Source organism: Macrosteles quadrilineatus, unplaced genomic scaffold (assembly GCF_028750875.1).
Source record: "Macrosteles quadrilineatus isolate MER2022 unplaced genomic scaffold, UCM_ALF_1.0 Scaffold_8__2_contigs__length_117827958, whole genome shotgun sequence".
Taxonomy (NCBI): Eukaryota; Metazoa; Arthropoda; class Insecta; order Hemiptera; family Cicadellidae; genus Macrosteles; species Macrosteles quadrilineatus.
In genome coordinates, this window is record NW_026542601.1 from 5,452,867 (window position 1) to 5,471,709 (window position 18,843).

At 35.1% G+C, this 18,843-nt stretch overlaps 1 protein-coding gene across 4 annotated transcripts in view; it reads right to left on the reverse strand.

Annotated features, from left to right (window-relative positions):
- Positions 1-3,296: 3,296 nt before the first annotated feature.
- Positions 3,297-18,843, reverse strand: part of LOC128999326 (nuclear factor of activated T-cells 5-like) — a 71,611-nt gene continuing 56,064 nt past the window's right edge. For 3 of the 4 annotated variants that reach the window (XM_054425757.1, XM_054425759.1, XM_054425760.1), the window contains 4 exons: positions 18,495-18,542; positions 10,032-10,133; positions 5,488-8,394; positions 3,297-4,611 (listed from right to left, as the gene is read on the reverse strand). In XM_054425757.1, the coding sequence (XP_054281732.1) occupies positions 4,607-4,611; positions 5,488-8,394; positions 10,032-10,133; positions 18,495-18,542 (3,062 nt within the window). In that variant the 3' untranslated portion in view covers positions 3,297-4,606. Of the gene's footprint in view, positions 4,612-5,487; positions 8,395-10,031; positions 10,134-18,490; positions 18,543-18,843 lie in introns of all 4 variants that reach the window. The other variant, XM_054425758.1, reaches the window with a different exon arrangement.

The following is an 18,843-nucleotide window of genomic DNA, read 5'->3' on the forward strand; positions in this document are numbered from 1 at the left end:
AGAAAACACCTTCACGAGTTTCAACAAGAACAAATCTTTGAAGTTTCAAAGAACAATGATATTCCTATGTGGTATTTTTCCTGTTGCCAAACGGTCAATAAAGTATAATTAATTGAGAATCCGTATTTTGTTGATCAGTTCAGTTTTATCTCTTTTAAACCACAACCCTGAACACTGGTGAAAGTCAAGGTGTTCATGAAATTATTGTCACATTAAAAGATTTTAAACAAAGATCAGAGGTAATTGAACTATACTCATTGTTGTCGTTGCTATGTAACTATAGCAAACCCTCAAATAACAATTTTAAAAAAAATCATTAATTGTTCTACACTATTGATGATTTATTTATAGCTACTAGAGGTTGTCCATGTGACATTATTTGCCTGATTTTTTAGACTAGTTACAAATGACTGAACTGATTCGTCGGACTTTTGCCTGAGGTTAAAGAAAGTATACCTATTAATAACAGTGTTTACTTTAGACTCAAAGTATTCGTCAAAACATTTAATTACAGTGTCTAAATTGTCTTTTTCCCCATCATCCAATTCAAAGGTGTTGAAAATGTCTAGGCAACCATCCCCCATTAAACATAGCAGTAAAGCAACTTTGATTTTCCCCGACTTTTTAGATTTTTCAGTTGCTTCCAGGTACAACAGAAATTTTTGCTTGAACTTAGTCCATTCATTTAATGTGTTGCTATTTAAATCAATAGCTGACGGAGGTTTTAAAAGGTCCATTATTCTATTTAAGTTTGTATATTACCTTTACCGCTGCCACCAATGATAAAGCTTCATAAATTATATTTTATTTATTGGTACTGAACACTGGTTTTTAATAGAACTCACCATGAAAACTCCAAAACTAACATAAACACAACAAACAATAATAATAATAAATATTACATCATCTGATTTAAGACAGAATAAATGTGTTCAGTACCAATAAAAAAATATAATTTATGAAGCTTTATCATTGTCCAGTGGTCGAAAACTCGCCCAAAATATATTTCAATGTACAGACTCCTCAATTTTCATCCCATGATGTAAATAAAACATATGATTGGAATTTGTTTTGATTTTGTGTTTAAATTTAGTTTTTATTTTGTCACCATCGTGGGCAACCCATATAAGGCCTGTTAATGTTTTGAAGTTTTCAGAATTCATTTATTGGGCTTATTTTTAAACCTATTTTTTATTTATAAAGGGATTCTGCACACCTATAGGAAAATATATTTTTAACAGTATGCTTAGATTTTCCTTGCGAAGCACACGAGCTAAGAACAAAGGTTTTAAAGAAACATGCTTGCTTATTAATTTATTTATATATTAACTGTTGATGTAAGACCATGATATTATGTTTGTTTTCAGAAGACTGGATTCAAATTATTATATGGTGAAAAAAGTGTTCAGTAGAATTTAATAAACTGAAATAAACAAATATTTAGGGTAAAATATTTTATTGAAACATTTTTTTTAATTGCTAATGCAAGTAGAAAAATTACAATACATATTATGTCCAAGATAGTGACTTATGTTCTTTATTTTTAAAACCATTTTACAAGTAAATTTTTAAAGCAGTTGTGAACTTAATCTCTTTACAGTAAATAAAAGTATTTTTTTATTTATTTCCTCATTCTTAGTTTCTCCAGCTAATTTCCCATTTTAGTTTTTTCACTATCGGTTTACTTTCTATTCCTGGAACAACTTATATTGAACATTTCAAAATATTTAATACAAATTAACAGAGTTATTTTTGCTATTGTTGATAATTCAGGATTAATGAACACCACGTGACACCACTGGAATATTCTTGGAACAACAAATTCAAGAAGAGGTTTTAATCTTCAAAATGGGCTTTGCCGCTGTGGGTCACCGCCATTACTAAATGTTCTTTTATTGTTATTGTCCTCAAATGTACAGCATGTGTAATGTGATTGCTTTTAAGAAAATAAAACATAGACGTAATCTTTTTTTATTTTGTCGCGTACTTATAGTACCGGTAATATATTGCTTTTCTTTTAACAGTAAGCTCAACCTAAGATTTAATCATAGTTAGCATAAATGTCTTGAAGGTAGAGAAGTTATAGAAACGTACAATTAGTATAAAGATCTCAAAAATTTTTTTTTTAGGTAGAAATATTGATTCTTAGAGAAAAAGTGTTGCTAAGATGATATTGATTTAGAAAGACAATGCAAGCATTGATTCCGATTCCGTACAAAAATAGGTCTACACTGTCTTCTCTTGTGAATGAATCCATTCAGTTTATAAAATGATGAATATAGGGCAAGTAATGAAAAAAATTGTTTGATTCATTTGAAATTCCCTGCTTACAAATTCTCTTTGGGAAAACTACATTTGTCCTATGGATTTCATTTACACTGTTTGCAAATATCTCCTTTAACAGAGTGTTACATGAGAAAACTATTGGTAGAGGAGGGACTACTACTGTTCCAACAACATTACTCAGATTTCCCAACTGAATAATGTTGATTTTAACAGTAAGGAGTAAGGACGGATCAAACTAATCGAAATAGGAAACAATTATTTTGTTATAGATTGTGACTGACTAAATATTGGAACTAAAATTGGCTGACCTTGACTCAGGCTTTATTACAATTTTAATACAGTCCAAGTAACTTTCATTTGAGTTTCGCTGACTTTTCATTATGACTTTTCTTATTTCAAACTTTGTTTTGGAATCATGAAGTTTCACTGGAATATCAAGATTCTACTTATGGCCCACTCCTAAAAATATATAAATGACACAGATGTAGTTATTTGCAGCTACTGGATTTTCAACAAATAAGTAGTAAATGTTTCTTCTCAATACAGGACCTGATAATTTAAGTCATCTCTCCCCCAAGTGTAAAAAGGATCCCCCAACCTCTCGCGATTTCAGAAACATTATGTTCATCCTCTGAGATTAACGTTTCATGACAACGTGAAGTATAACAAATTGAGATATGCCGGTGATTATAACAACTTTGAATTTCCTGTTCACGTATACAAAAATTACTATAATTCACGTGTTTTTCTGCGGTCATACAAATATAGGCACAATTCTTAGTTTTCCTGGTTGACTGGACACCGGTGGCCACAAAAATTTTGCTTGATAACATTTCCTTTTGCCTTTATCAGGCTGTATCTGACCAGCAATGTTTGTTAAGCTAAAAAACCCCTAATGTAATAACATACTGATTCCCATACTTCAATTATTATGTTTTTATGTAGGTATTATAACATTTTATTGCTTTTTCCATGAGGGGACAAAGATAAAGGTAGAAGGCATACGCACATAAAATAAACACATTTATTACACATGTGCTACCACAACAAAGAAAGCATTATTGTCTTTAAACAATGCTTCATTAATCAAAATTATAAAACAAAACAACACTTAGATTAGCTTCCATTAACATAAATATTTTTCCTTTAATAACAACATTAGATAAACTATGAAGGCAATATGTACAAAATTAAGCTTATTTTCAGTCTACTTAAAAATAATAATAAAGTGCTCTAAAACGTTCTAGAAAAAAATACTTTCATTGTAATGAAACTTAACAAAACTCATGTATGATTGATTATCAATTATTTTCTGAAACTACAAATAAAACTTAGCTTAAAAAGAGTATGGAGATCTGTAATTGTACTATTAAAACAGGATATAGTGAACTTAAAATAGTGTTCAAAACTGAATTTTTTACTTTTAAAAACCAAAACAAAAGGGAAATTGAACAAAAAAAATTCAAAACCTACAAAGTTAACAGCATTACTATTCAAACGACAAATATTTTGGACCAAGATGACAATAAGACAACAAATTTAAGCACAGATTCAAAACTCAGCATACGTATACATCAGTCAATAGGTAATGTTAATAAGAAAATATAACTTTTAACACTTTATGGAACACTTTAATTTGATTTTCATTTAGCACTTGACGATTTGAGCACTGGCACTTTGAGGCACCCAGGGAAAAGCCTAACCACGATCACAGACTAGAATGTAAATGTTGATACAGATAACAGTGCAACATTAGAAGAGGAACACAGGTTTCAGATCAAACGTAGAACTCTTCAACAGTTCCACTTGAACCAGTCAAGTAGTAAGCAATTTACTTACACAAACGTATTCAGTTACAAATCTAAGCCAAGACTGAAAGTTTCATTCATTGTCTTATCAGGTCCACAATTTCTTAAAAATATATAAAAAATGTCAAATGTAACAATAGACAAAACGGATAAAAATATTTCAAAGTATACCGTGTACACTGACACTAGCTGGTGAAAGACAAAAATACGTTAAGCTTACGTTTAAACAACAAACAGGCTTGATCGATTAAATATGGCAGCGATTCGGTACCTGTATCTAGATAATGTTGATATAATACAATAGATATACAAGATTTAGATTTGATCTAAACCTACACTAGACTATCCTTACGACTAATTTGTAATGTACAAGCACCAACTACGTTGTGCACAGTCCTCACGGAGGCTAATTATCGTTCACACAATGTAAACATAGCACCAGTCTTGTGCAGTCTTGAATACTGGGCATCACGATGCACTGACAGCATCAAGCATTACGATGATCACCAGCATCACACTGCAAAACAACACATCAATTAGCAACACCATGTCAGATTACCACGAAAAACATTTTTAGTAAAAGGGGGAGACCGAATTTGAAGACTACATCCCACATTCACCCTTTGCAATGTAGGGTCACGATTTTCCAACTTAACTGCCAACAATAGTATATTTCATCACTAGGGCGTAAAAGTGACTCTTTTCGACCCAAGCACAAGTTCCACTTCCCATTGGTCGGAAAATAAGTGAGGATTGAAAAGACACTTTTTGCCAGTGATGAACTACACAACAAATCATTCATAATGCACAATTTTATTCATAAACTTAGTTACAAAACAAAAATACTTTTCATGTAAAGATTACCTCTCAAAAAGACTTTGAACATGTTTTCAATCCTGCTAATGCAAACAAGCACCTGTTTAGTATGTGATTCAATCATTTTGTTTATTACGATTGTGTTAGTGTATATACTATCAATATGTCAAAGTATGGATAAAATTGCAACAACAAGCAAATGAAAACAAAAACTGATGAAATCAATTGATACATGCAATTGTCTACAACTATAATTTAGAACTGAGTTAACAACAGCTGATGTTTACTCCCTAGGGACTAAAAGCACTTTTTACTCCCTATGGGGAAAAAGAGCTTTAGACCCGTAACGAATATATTAAAAACAGCTGTTTTGCAGCAGTATGAAGAAAAAGCTTTATAAGAGCAAACTAGAAAAGAAGAGAAAGAAGGATTTTTTCAACACACCTGCTAGGGTGTACAGTTACGCCCATTAGAAATAGCCATCTCATTGTTCTTAATCACCAATCGCATTTTAATATCTTAAAAAAGGCTATTTAATTTTGTTAAAAGGAATAGCAGTTACAGAGAGTTTAGTTACCTGTGTCAAAGCAGCTCGGGTTGATGTAGCTGATCAAGTCATGTTCAGACATCTGAGTGAGCTCCTGAGGAAAAGGCATCCCTTCCTCACACTTCTTGACTGGCTGTCCTGTTGTTTGTGGCTGATTGGCGACCTGTCCAGAAGGCATCATGAACATTCGAGAATCTTTCCTTTCTCCTTCCTTGTTTGCATTGACCATCTGATCACGCTGTTCATACTGTGTCATGGATGACATCTGCACCGGCAAACTCTGAGTGACTCCGTCAAATCTGCTCAAAGCGGTCGTCTGTATCGAGATGTTTTGGGAATCCTGCACCTGCATATTCCCCGAGGCCAACATAAGACTAGGCGGATTGTTCATCGGAAGCTCTGGGGTTAACATGGATTGGGTCGAGGTCAAAATCATGTTTTGAGCCCCTGCATCTATTATTTGAGATGTCGTCATGTTGACTGGGGACAAAGCCATTGTCGGTGTACTACTCATGGACATTCCGGGAGATGTGAGAGCTGAGGTTGGACTGTGATGAGAACTTTGTGGTGACAAAATGTTGGGGCTTCCAGAAGAGCCAGCATTTGAGACAGTGTTCATCAAAGGCACTGAATTCCTTAGGTCAATAATTTGGGAGTCATTTATGGATAGACCATTCCCAGACAACGATTCAACATGATTTGGACTTGAAGTTGTCACGCTCGATGAAATATGGTTGATGGAAGACTGGATTATTGGGTTGGACGATTCAGTGGACTGGATTGGGTTTGTGAGATTTTCCAAAGGAGTTGAGGACTGAGAAATGGCTGCTGAACCTACCAAGTTAGCGTTGAGCTGTTGGTTATAAGAGGTCTGCATATCGGAAAATACTTGAGACTGAGATACTGCAACATGATGCTGAGGAGAAGTCTGCAGAGAGTTGCTGAGAGACATGGATTGAGCAGTCATTGAGTTTAGATGCTGTTGGGGACTGACCTGTCCAAAATTTGTTTGAATGTTAGTCATGTTCTGAGCCTGGTTCATGGATTCAAGAGAGGCTTCTACAGAAGAGTTAACTCTGTTTGAAGTGTTGGAACTTGAGTCCAAATCAGTTGCACTTGACTCCAAGAGCTGTGATGAAAGATGTTGTTGCATTGAAGCTTGAAAATCAGATAGTACTTGAGCCTGATTTGCAGCGGCTTGCATTTGAGAAACAGTTACTGAATTGTTCATTGTTATGCTTCCACCAGTCATCTCAAGGTTATTTTGAACTGTGTTGACTCCTTGAGATGATAGATGTTCCAAGGAGGCTTGAATGTTGGAAAGCGACCCAACTGTGTTCGGGGAGGTGTGCGGGGATGACTGTAATGAACCGGAAAAATTGTTGATTCCAAGGTTGCTTGCCTGCATTGGCTCAGAATGAAGTATTCGACATGGTGCAGCTTGATTGGTCATTTGTTCCAAAGAGGCTTGAAGATTAGACATCACCTGAGCTTGATTTGGTGAATTACAGGTTGAGGACTGCATTAGATTTACCTGATTGTTCAAGTCACAGTGAGTCATCTGAGTGGTGTTCATGGTTTGGGATGACAACTGTTGTTCAAGAGAAGATTGGATGTTTGTTAGCTGTTGAGCCTGGGTGGTAGAAGCCTGTGAGGATTCCTGAATCAAGTTATTGAACTCTGTGTGGTTCATCTGAGATGAGCTGACTGTTATATGTGGCGATATCTGATGTTCCAAAGGTGTTTGAAATCCAGCCAAGGATTGGTTTGAGCAGCTCATAATGCTGTTCATTTCAGCAGCACTAATTTGGGATGTACTTAAACTTTGGGGTGACAAATGTTGGTCTGTCGGTGATTGCATCTTAGAATATTGTTGGAGCTGATTTGGAGAAACTTGTGTTGGAGAGTGCATCAAATTAGACATGTTTGACTGAATTCCATTTTGGTTGTTTATGTGTTGTTCAAGGTTATTTTGCATGTTCGATAAAGTTTGGATCGGACTGCTCGAGACTTGGCCAGAAGAACCCATTAGGGAACAAAGTGCGGTTCCATTCATGTTTGAAATCTCTTGTTGGGGACTCATTCGAGAGGCTGTTTGACTTTCTGAAGTGACATGACTGTCCTGCATATTGTTCATGTCATTAGTTCCATTCATAACCATTTCACTGACAACACTCATTCTAGAGGTTTCGTCAATTACAGAGCTTGCGATTGGAGATGTTGGTGTTGGGCTGATATGACTGTCTGCAGCAGAATTGACAAAGGCATCAAGTCTTTCTGTGGCTGAGGGAGTCCGTTTGACTGGGGACATTATAATATTCAAACCACTCATGTTTGGTGCAGACATTTCTTTGTGAGACTCGACTTCTTGACTGATGAGAGAATCTGGAGATTTCTTAGAGATTAACGCTGAATTTACAATGACACTCATACCATTCGGCAACGACTGGCTCATGGATGAACTTGCAGATGCTGAATTGGCTTCAAACGCCATTGCAGCATTTTGGTTGGTTAGAACTTGATCAGCAGTGGTCAGTAGGTTTGAGGATTCACCAGAAAACATCGGTTCTTTTAAAAGTGCCGGTGGTGGAATCATTATCTTGGGCACTTCACTGATAACGCTGTTGCTTTCCAGTTTAGACAGGTAATTTCCAACATGAATGGATGGCAGTGCGCCGTTGCTCACATATCGGTTGAAAGTTTCCATAGAGGATGTCTGAGTGTTAGGATGCTCTGAGACATCAGATAAGGGCTTCACCTCGACCACAGCTTCAGGGACTTCTCGTTTCAAATCTTCAGGAGCTAGTGGCTCCGGAACAATCATCTGCACTGAAGATCTCCTCATGTTGATGGGCAACAAGCCAGGGGGTGGAGGGGGCATCATCACTTCTGCAGTCTTGTTCCACATCATCATGGAGTGCACCTTTTCTTCTTTCCCTAAAAAAAATGGAAATGTTAAATACTGCTGGACCAGGAGTCTCATTGGTGGAGTCATTGCGAACTGTGCTATCAGTTCATTGTGGATGTAGCCTCCGGACTGCCAAATAATATTAAAAAGGTTTAAATACCTGCTATTAAGCAATCCATTTAATTGCAGTTGCAACTAGTTTCGACTCCTATGTGGAGTCATCATCAGGCGGTACAAGGACTTCTTCTTTCTTCATATGAAGAGCGTCATATTTAACAAGTAAAAATAAATAAACATTTACACAGGACAAAAAACACATTACGGACACGAAACATTTTCTGATCAGTTACGACAACAGACGACGCTAACCCTACGGAGTTTAAGTCCAGACTAACTAGTTGCAACTGCAATTAAATGGATTGCTTAATAGCAAGTATTTAAACCTTTTTAATGTGCTATCAGTGTTCCATTGTGTGAGCTTTTTACATTATACCTTTTATAGATTATAGTGTTTTTTGATTGGTTATTATTTGCATGTTGTATCATGACTTGACTGCTTACAGTGCATATTTTTTTGACTGCTACCCTCTGTAGTGTATTCCAACTTAGGTTGGGCGTTTGTGTATTGTTAGTTGTAATGTGTTAGTTAAGTTTTTTTCACCTGAGGACGGGGTCAGATTCTAGATCCCGAAACGTTGTGTATTGTTTTTTTTACATTCGTGATAAAAATGTCCACAATAAACATTTGAACAACAAGGTTTTTAAGTTTAAAAAGGTATATGGCCTCAGCTGTTCATCGGGAATTTTGTGCAATGCCATTTATTGATAAAAGACATAGTATTACACAAATAGGTTTATCAGTCGGAAGAATGGTGCAAAACAAACACCATGGTATGCTCAATGCTGAGCTGGGATGTCATGACTTGCCTAACCTCACGTTGCCTAGATGACTAAAGACCTTCTGGGAAAGTTCATTTGGGACATATATACTCTACAGTGGGGAGCGAGCTGGTGTAGTGGTTAGAGCGCGGGACTTCGGTCCCTGAGGTCCCGGGTTCAAATCCTTTCAAATCACCAATGGATTTTATCTAAGTGATAATGCTGCAACCCCTAGGTCTAGCCTGAAGTAATGTATAAAAACAATCCCGGGCTCGTGCTTAGCGTCCTTAGGAAAAAAAACTCTTTAGTACAGATTTAGTTCCCTATGACTACCATCTCTTCTTGCATGTGAAAAAGTAGCTGGAGTGTCAGCGGTTCTGAACAGAAAGATGCAGTCATCGACTGTCTCAAAGCACAGGCGGAAAAATTAACACCGAATCATCTAGCTTTTAAAAAGATACCATAAGTGCTTTAAGGTGTATGGTTATTAAGTTGAATTAAGTGAAGATTATTTTTTAAGATGTATATAATAATTCTTTACTTATAATTCTTTAATTATATAAGTCTTTACATAGTTGTTTTAAAAAAAAAAGAAAAAAAAACTAACCAGAGGTTACTTCACAAATGGCACTCAAAGATTGAGGATACTTTCAGAATGGTTCTCAAAATTTACGTTTCACTATTACAGCAATATTGTCAACTTATTATGCGGCTGTAATGATATTGTGACCATGGCTATTATATCAACACTACCATTACCAAATGAGTGTATTACTGTGTGGTTTACCTGTATAGTTATGGCCAGTCATGAAAGGTGCGGCAGACTCGGCAGCCATGATAAGGGGGGCAGCAACAGGGAGTGGGGAGGGGAACAATCCAGTTCTGCTACCTAAACAAAACATAACAATGACCACAGTGCAAAACGGTGTTACCAACCTTATACATTACCTGATAAGTTGGCTAAAACAAAACAGCATTTCATCCAGTCTCCTTGTTGAGTGCACACACAACAAACCCTCTCTTAACCTACACAAGATCAACTCTCTTTGCTCAGGCAAAAATAGAGATCGGCTTATCAACACTGAATTTCAAAACTGGTTGGTTCAACTATCATTTTCCAGGAATATGAGACTTTGTTCCCATCCTTATGGCTGTATTAAAATAAACATGTCCGTGAGAAGTTCCTTTTTTGAAGACTTTACAAAAACTTCAAGAATGGTTAAAACCAAGGTTTTCTATCTCTTCTCTATCCAAAAAGGTAGCCATTAGCCAATTTTACCAAACATTGATTATTGATTTTTCCTTTTTATCTTTTTAATGTGTAGACTTCAATAAATTTAACAAGCTACCATTTTGGATAGAGAAGCGATAGCGAACTTTGGTTTTCACCATTCTTTAAGTTTCTGTAAACACTTCAAAATGAGGAAGGGTGTTTACATTAAAAAATTTTGAGTTGCCCCCAAAATACCCCATTTAGGGGGGACACTCAATATTTTTAAAATAATAAAATAAAACTTCCTGCTAATATTGCACTACCACTAAAAGAATATCTCTCTATATTTTTGTTTAGAAAAATATTAGACAGAGGGGGTCCCCTTGTATGTAGGTGAGTTTATCATTCAATTTATATTGATAGTATTCATACACTTATTTCGTCAGTATTTTACATGTTAATATGATTGCTTGTTTTAACCAATCTTTTAGATTATCTGACTTCAGCTCGATCTTGTTTTGGTAGGTTAAGAGAGGGGGAGGGGGGTACTGTACATAAGAAAAAACAAGGCACAGTTCAGTAACTTTGATCATTCAAATTGCACAAGAAGTTAAGCATAAGTTTATCTGTGATGAATCTAAATGTACTAAAGTTTGAATTTTTAAAGGTAAATGAGAAAATAAATGGTAATTTCTAGTTTCTTATAAATCATATTCAGAAAGGTTTTGAAACACGGCAAATTTTTACTTATTTAAAACATGGTTTTAATGAAGAAAGAGACTAGTATAGAGGAACGTAGCCTTCAGAGCTCGTTGGGAGGAATCCATACGCTTCAAAGATCTGGAAGACAGTCTCTTTAGACATAAAACCACATTTTATTTGGAAAATATCACCAACACTAAGTTGTAAATGATTTAGGTAGATTTCACTGTGAAAAGGAGCTTGTATATTACCTGGTAATTTTATAGTCAAACAACCGTTTACCAAGACCAAATACCAAGATCTTTCCCCTCTATTTTACTGAATTTCGTTCTGTTTCAAAACCTTTGGAATGAATATTGTTTCTGATAATAATCTACCCATCACCACATTTAAAATATTTTAAAAACTTAGCCACTTCTAGTTATCTCGACAAATTTTAAGCTGAAGGCAAAGCACATGTCAGTTTAGAGCATCGAATATAGACACAGTATCTACAGTCAATGGTCCAAACCTTAAAGGGTGAATGATGATTTACAATTGTAAATTGAATAGAAAATATTTAAGTGGATAATTCAGTGAAAACTGGCTAGGAGGAGATACATAGATGTATCAGGCACATGAAAATTAATGAATGCAAACACACTTTTGAGTTTTGGTTAAACTAATTAACTAATAGTTATTAACTAACAGTTAGCTAAACACTATTGAAATTCATCATTCAACCCTAAACCAAGAGATAGTATCTCGCTAAAAATTACACACTACGTCAAACATCTAATCTCTAGTCTACTACATGCAACTAACACAAAATAACACTATATTAAAGGAAATACACTAGATACATACTTGGGAATAACGAATAGAAATTCTATCGAATAGCACTATTCATTAGTTTTTTTGGCTAACTTCTATTTTATTCGTTTGTTTTTAAATTAACTAACTAATAACTTCTATCAGTTACTTTTTACGGGACTAACTAATAACTTCTAACTAGTTAGAATTTTCAACTAACTTTCCCAATTATGCGGAAGCATCTCAAATACTGGTTATTTATTTCACGTGATCAGTGAGGGTTGCGTGCGGCCGTGAGAGGTCAGTGCCCTTGTAGACAAACAACGCGGGGGGTGGGGAAAGAGAAAGTCAAAGTCCAGTTGCTTTGGAATGCAGTGGGCCTGTGGAAGGGTAGTGACGGCCATTATCAATACCCCAAGCACTGATGGGTGGGAAGGGGAAATGTTTGTTTGGTGATTGAAGTGTCAAAACATTGTCTTTAGTTGATGTTCATTATCTGACAAGTTTTAGGTCATTTGTTTATGTTGTAGTAATGTAAAATGTGACAATTTTTGATTAAAACACAAGTACCAGGGGACCGATCTTGCTCGAGGTGTTTGATTTGTTCAAGAGGTAAAAAATAGAGCTTATAAGCCTACAAATATTTTCAGTCTTACTACGATTAATTAAGTAGTAAAGTCAATTCGTTTTTGTTAGACATCCACTTATCCTCAATTTAGTCTACAAAACTTTTTAATTTGGACGATCAATCTATAAAATGTCCACAATAAGCTTCAATCAATATAAAACTCATGATACATAACATCTGTTATCTGACGACCGTTATTGCATTAAGTCACTGGGATCGTGGAATGTTGCAACTATAATTACGGGATGGTGTAATAACGCATCAATTCGTGCGGTGCATCGTCGAAAAATACAAATCTCCTTAGCCTTTCCTTTAGATTTTTAGTTCAATGTCAGTGTATTAGCGAATTTCCCATATAGGGAATAAGCTATTACCGTAGTACTCATGGTAAGACCTGGACGCGGGACCGATTTTTTTTTTCGTTTTGAGGTCCCTAGAGGCCAAAAACACCATCCGTTCAAATTCATATATATATATATATTTATATATATATTTATATATATATTTATATATATATATATATGTGTGTCCGTTAGCACGATAACTCGAGCAAAAATGATCCGATTTTGATGAAATTTGGTACAAACGTGTAAACCTACGTTTATTCGAACGAGTTCGCGATCCAGCATGATCGGACCATGGGAACGGGGGTTTACGGGGGGTTTTATGGGGTAAAAATAGGTTTTTCCCATTTTTGACCAAAAAAACATAAAATTTAACAATTTATTTCCAAACCATTTTGTAGAGCTTAAAAAAACAAATAATTTAGTATATTGAAGCGTTATTATGCGCCTAATGGTTACGGAGAAAATTCAAAAAAATTGTAAATTTAAAATTTCCATGTTATTCTTATGGAGAATAAGTAAACTGTTGAAGTTTGCTTGTTTATGAACATATTTTGATCAAATTTGGAAAACGTTTTTATTTCTTACTAACTATTAACATTTTACAAAAAAACAGTTTTACCCTCCCTGATGCAGCAAACCTAAGTACTTGTTAAACTAATTCTATTTAAATCGGGAATAAATGTGAAATAAAAGTAGACATTTCAGTGTAAATCAAATCAGTCAAATGGAAATTCGCTTAGTCTGCAGGTTTGCTGCGGCGGGGGTATATTGTTTTGCAGTAAAACACTTAATGTTTTTGAACAGTCGTAATTATCCCTCTGGTTAGTAAGACATCATACAATGCAAATGTATTATACAGGGTGGCGCAGATGGATCGGGTGGTTTTAAAATATTTGTCAAACTGCCAATTTTAAAGGTATTGGATTGAAATAAAGTGTAAAACGTGTAGTTACAATGGAAGTTTATTGAAAAAAAATTAGTTAAGTTTTTAAAAATTATATCCATCAAATGCCTTCCTTCTCGAGCGACGCATTCTTGGAGTCGGACCTAGAGGTTCCGCATTGCTCGCTCAAGCACATCACCAGGAATTGATGTGATTTCGTTGTGAATTGCAGCCTTCAACTCCTGAAGCAAGGGTCTACATGAACAAACCCCGGACCATTCAGGAGTTGAAGGCTGCAATTTACAACGAAATCACATCAATTCCTGGTGATGTGCTTGAGCGAGAAATGCGGAACCTCGAAGACCGACTCCAAGAATGCGTCGCTCGAGAAGGAAGGCATTTAATTGATATAATTTTTAAAAATTAACTTAACTAATTTTTTGTCAATAAACTTCCATTGTAACTACACGTTTTACACTTTATTTCAATCCAATACCTTTAAAATTGACAGTTTGACAAGTATTTTAAAACCACCCAATCCATCTGCGCCACCCTGTACAAGCAATTTTCAATAGCATTGAAATTGGAGGAAATCGTAGGAGCCATTTTTAAAATCATATCTTGCGCAATCTTTACTCATATTATAGTATATATTAGTAACCAAGATGAGACATTAAAAAATACTTTAAAACAACTGCCCAACAAACAACTAATTTCTACTAAAACTAACTTTATTTTCTATCAGTTAGTTTTTCAACTAACTAATAACTTCTATCAGTTACTTTTTAAACTAACTAACTTATAACTTCTATCAGTTACTTTTTACGGGACTAACTTATAACTTCTAACTAGTTAGAATTTTTGACTAACTTTCCCAACTATGACTAGATACTAGTCAAATTATTTAGAGCCACTATCAATATGGATTTCCCATATTTCAACATGCTCTTTTGGTGTGTGTTTAATACAAGTTACAAACCTATATCTTAACATGACACTTATTTCCTCCTACAGTAGACGCTCGCTGTTTTAGCAAATTCAGGACTTTTTTGGTGCCGGATTATTGAAAATGCTGGATTATTGAACGTGCGACAAGCGAAAAGCTAATAGTTTTAGAGCATAAAATGGAAATCCATTATTCCATGTCTTATTGTACTTTCTATAGCTGAAAGGAAATTGTTGGCCGGCAGGCCATTATTCTGTGTCTTATTGTACTTTCTTTAACTTAATTAGTGGTATAAAATGCTAAAAAAATTTAATAAAATGCTCTTGCTTTTAACTGAGTGCTACCAATGTCTGTTATTTGCTCCCGACATTGGCTATCACATACACTAATATGTTAAATTAAAACAGTATTCAAAAAGTTTTTTTAGACTGATACCGGATCATTAAAAGTGTCGGATCATCGGATGCCGGATTAGCGGGCTTTTACTGTAATTTCTCTTTCATACATGTACATGGTTTTAAATTGATTTCAAGCAAATTTCAGGATAAACAAAAAGGTCAAACTTTAGGTCTACTAACCATTTCAAAAAATGACCATTCAAAGGCTTTGAGTTTTGGAGCTGAGATGATTGAATTATTGGGGCAAATATAATTATGCCCAAAACAATAGCAATTGATCACAATGAGGTGAGTCTGAAGTTTAAGCAATGAATACACAAACTATAAAGAAGAACAGGTCCTATGGACAATATTCTAACAGTATTTTCAAATTTGGCGCGCGAAATATCTGTAGTTCTGCACTGAACCACCACTCAGCGCTGTAGTCAAGTTTAGCACGCGGTGAAGTGCGAGAGAGAGCGACATACACTGTTTTCGTCCCCTGTGGGCCAGGCCACGAGAGAAAGAGAGAGGGGGCGAAAACAGTGTATGTCGCTCTCTCTCGCACTTCACCGCGTGCTAAACTTGACTACAGCGCTGAGTGGTGGTTCAGTGCAGAACTACAGATATTTTGGGTGCCAAATTTGAAAATACTGTTAGAATATTGTCCATAGGACCTGTTCTTCTTTATAGTTTGTGTATTCATTGGTTTAAGGAAGAACACTGCTATTGAAAAAGTTGCTGATCTGTGATTCAAAATAACAACATCGCTACAGTAGATGAATGTGAACATTTGAATCACTAATTTGTTCAATTTCTCTAAAGCAACAAAAACTACTTTGAGAACACACATAAATAGCCAGTAAACATGGGCTAATCTTTATTAAAACTTGAGTTGATATAGTTGATATAAAGAGTTAACGAATATAAATTTCTATAATTTTTCTATAATTTTTCTACAGTTAGTGATTGCAGATTTTAACTAGATAACCCTCATCTCTATTATAAAACTCTTTAAAGCTTTTTTGACCCATTGACTAACTGAAAATCTTATATTTTAAAAGGTAAAGAAATAATTTTAATTAGTAGTTTAATAACAGATTTAAAAATCTCGTCACCATTTCTATATCTCCTCCTGGTGAGCAAAGGACTTCTATAAGCACCAGTCGCTTTCAGGAACTTTGCTGCAAGAAAAACAGGATAGGAAAATATTAAGAGGTTCCACACACGAGGGTCCCGTTGTTACTTGGCAAGTACAGTTCTTTGACAAAAAAATAGAAGAATCGTCAAAAACATAATTATTCTACAATTGTTTGTAATTGTTGCTGGATATTAAGAATAATTGAGGAATAAAAGACCAAACAGCAACCTATTTGGCATGTCTTCAACCTTCGTGTGTGGAATTACAAGAAGCGAATAAAACTAGAAGATATGAGCACAAAGCAAAATTCAATCCAGCCTGTGTAGTTTCTGGCAAGATGGGCTGAGCAGATATACTACTACACTTACATTTTTTGTCTCGTCTATGAAACAATTGATAAAATACACTAAATTAAATAAATGTAATGATACCTCTATTGCATTAATAAACCTGAACTGTCCACGTATATTATTCTTCGATCAAGCACAGAGAAGTCAGAAACGGAGGATACATTCAACAGCACACTTGGTGGTGTCTAGCACCAGTCGCTGGTGTCTAGGCAAATTCCTTCTGCTCTCCTTTACCCCCTCGCCATCATGTACCACAGCGCTCACGCGGTAAGAAGACCCTGTGTGGTACAACTGCTGTACAAATATGCTATGAGGCTATCGCCATTCGGGCTCTTGCTTGCTTGAAACTAGTACATTTCCGCCCCAACATACCAGAGCTATGGGCGCACGGTTGTCCCATAAGCTTGTATCCTCTGTATCTTACTTCTCTGTGGATCGAGTAAATCTTAGCAAATCTTAGTTTACCTGGTTTCATTGTGTCTACTTTAGGTCTTTTAATAAATAAAAATGCACGGAGTAAATTTTCCAGGAATACTTCTAGACTGTTAAAAATATTCTTTAAAGATTACAGAAAGGTTTTACAAAAATACCAAGTAAATTAAGGTTTACTAAAAAATATCTACTTTCTTTCTTCTTTTCTCATCAGATTCCTTAAGTAGATATAGTAAACACAAAAATGGTTTGTTTTAAAGAGACCTAAACCAAGAATAGTAGGCCTGATAAATCTATATTTTTCTCAAAAGCCCTTGATCGAGATTTTGATGCCTTTAAGAAAACATTTATTCATTATTGTGCCTTGGGTTTGGAAACTGGTGTCATAATTACTGTCCATATTATTTTTTATGAGAATTTAGGGATAATATGTAAGAATTACAGTTCATTCTCACAAACTCTGTATAATGCAGACTGGAGGTATGCTGAGTTTGAGAAACGCTAAGTCATCGGGAATAAGGGCCAAGAATTTGTAACTTTTTTTATTTCTCACTTGAAGATACAGTGTTTATATTACCATAACATTAAAGTATTTTAATTCAGCTTGCAGAAAGCAAAATGACTCTTAGTTGTGACTGTCAGATTAGACTGAAGTCTAGCGCTTCATTTGTCGAGTATGCCTGACTCAGGTGTCCTGGTCTTAATCATAATGTTCACATGTTTCACTACATCCAACAGGGGCGGTGTAACTATTGAAACAAAAAGGTGTTTTAGTTCACCATTAAAGTTGTCAGTAACACCTGTGTAAATGTGAAAAATGCATCATCGCGGTTTCAACAAAACATCCATACACAGGTTGTCGACTGTCGAGTTTGCGAGAATTTACTGTATAATGTTTTCTTTTACTTTTCCCATAAAGGCGAGTCATTGCACAGAAGATAAAATAGTAATGCTTGCAGATGATAAGATTTGGATTGGTAATGTTAAGGCTATGTTTGTTAACAAAAAACATTAAAAGCCTCTTTTTATCTTGGGTTAGGTTTGGTAAGGGAAGTGTGTTGGCAAAACCCTGGCTCACCTCAAATGGAAAAGTAGGAGCTGTAAAATAAAAATCTTACCAACTTTTATAGACCATAATTACCAAGCTCTACTGAGTCTTTTCTACCTTACCTACACATACACTTACTAATAACTAGCCTACACTATAGCATATATTTTACTGTCAGCCCACCACGAGCCCTCAAAGAATTGTTTATTACGTAGTAAAACACAACTACAATAAAAACATCAAAAAGGATTTTGCTAAACTGCATCATAAAGCTAAAATTAAATTCTACTCTGTGCTCTATACAAAAAATACTCTTAGTGGAAAATACCTACGCATGCAACAATGTCAAGTGAAGGAAAACTACAAAAGAAATGAAAATCTCGTTACATACCTTGAGCGGAAACAGAACTGTCGAGAATGTTTCCTTCCTGGGTCAAAACTGCAGCAAAACAAACTGGATTAGTATAAAATGTAGATCAAGCATTCATAAAGTTTGAAGACTGGAGGTCCTGAAAGAAAAAGGAAGAGAAGCCACCAAGCCAGTAAACAATTCAAAAAGTACAAAACAGTTTTTGCGTTTACTTTTTTCAAATAATTTTACAGTGGAAAATTTATTTTACTCTGGATTTAAAATATCTCACTAAGATAAAATTACAAAATCAAGAAATTAACAGTAAATACTGGCTGTAGTGGCACGACCGCAAAAGGTAAAGCCACATTTTCACACACAACATACAACC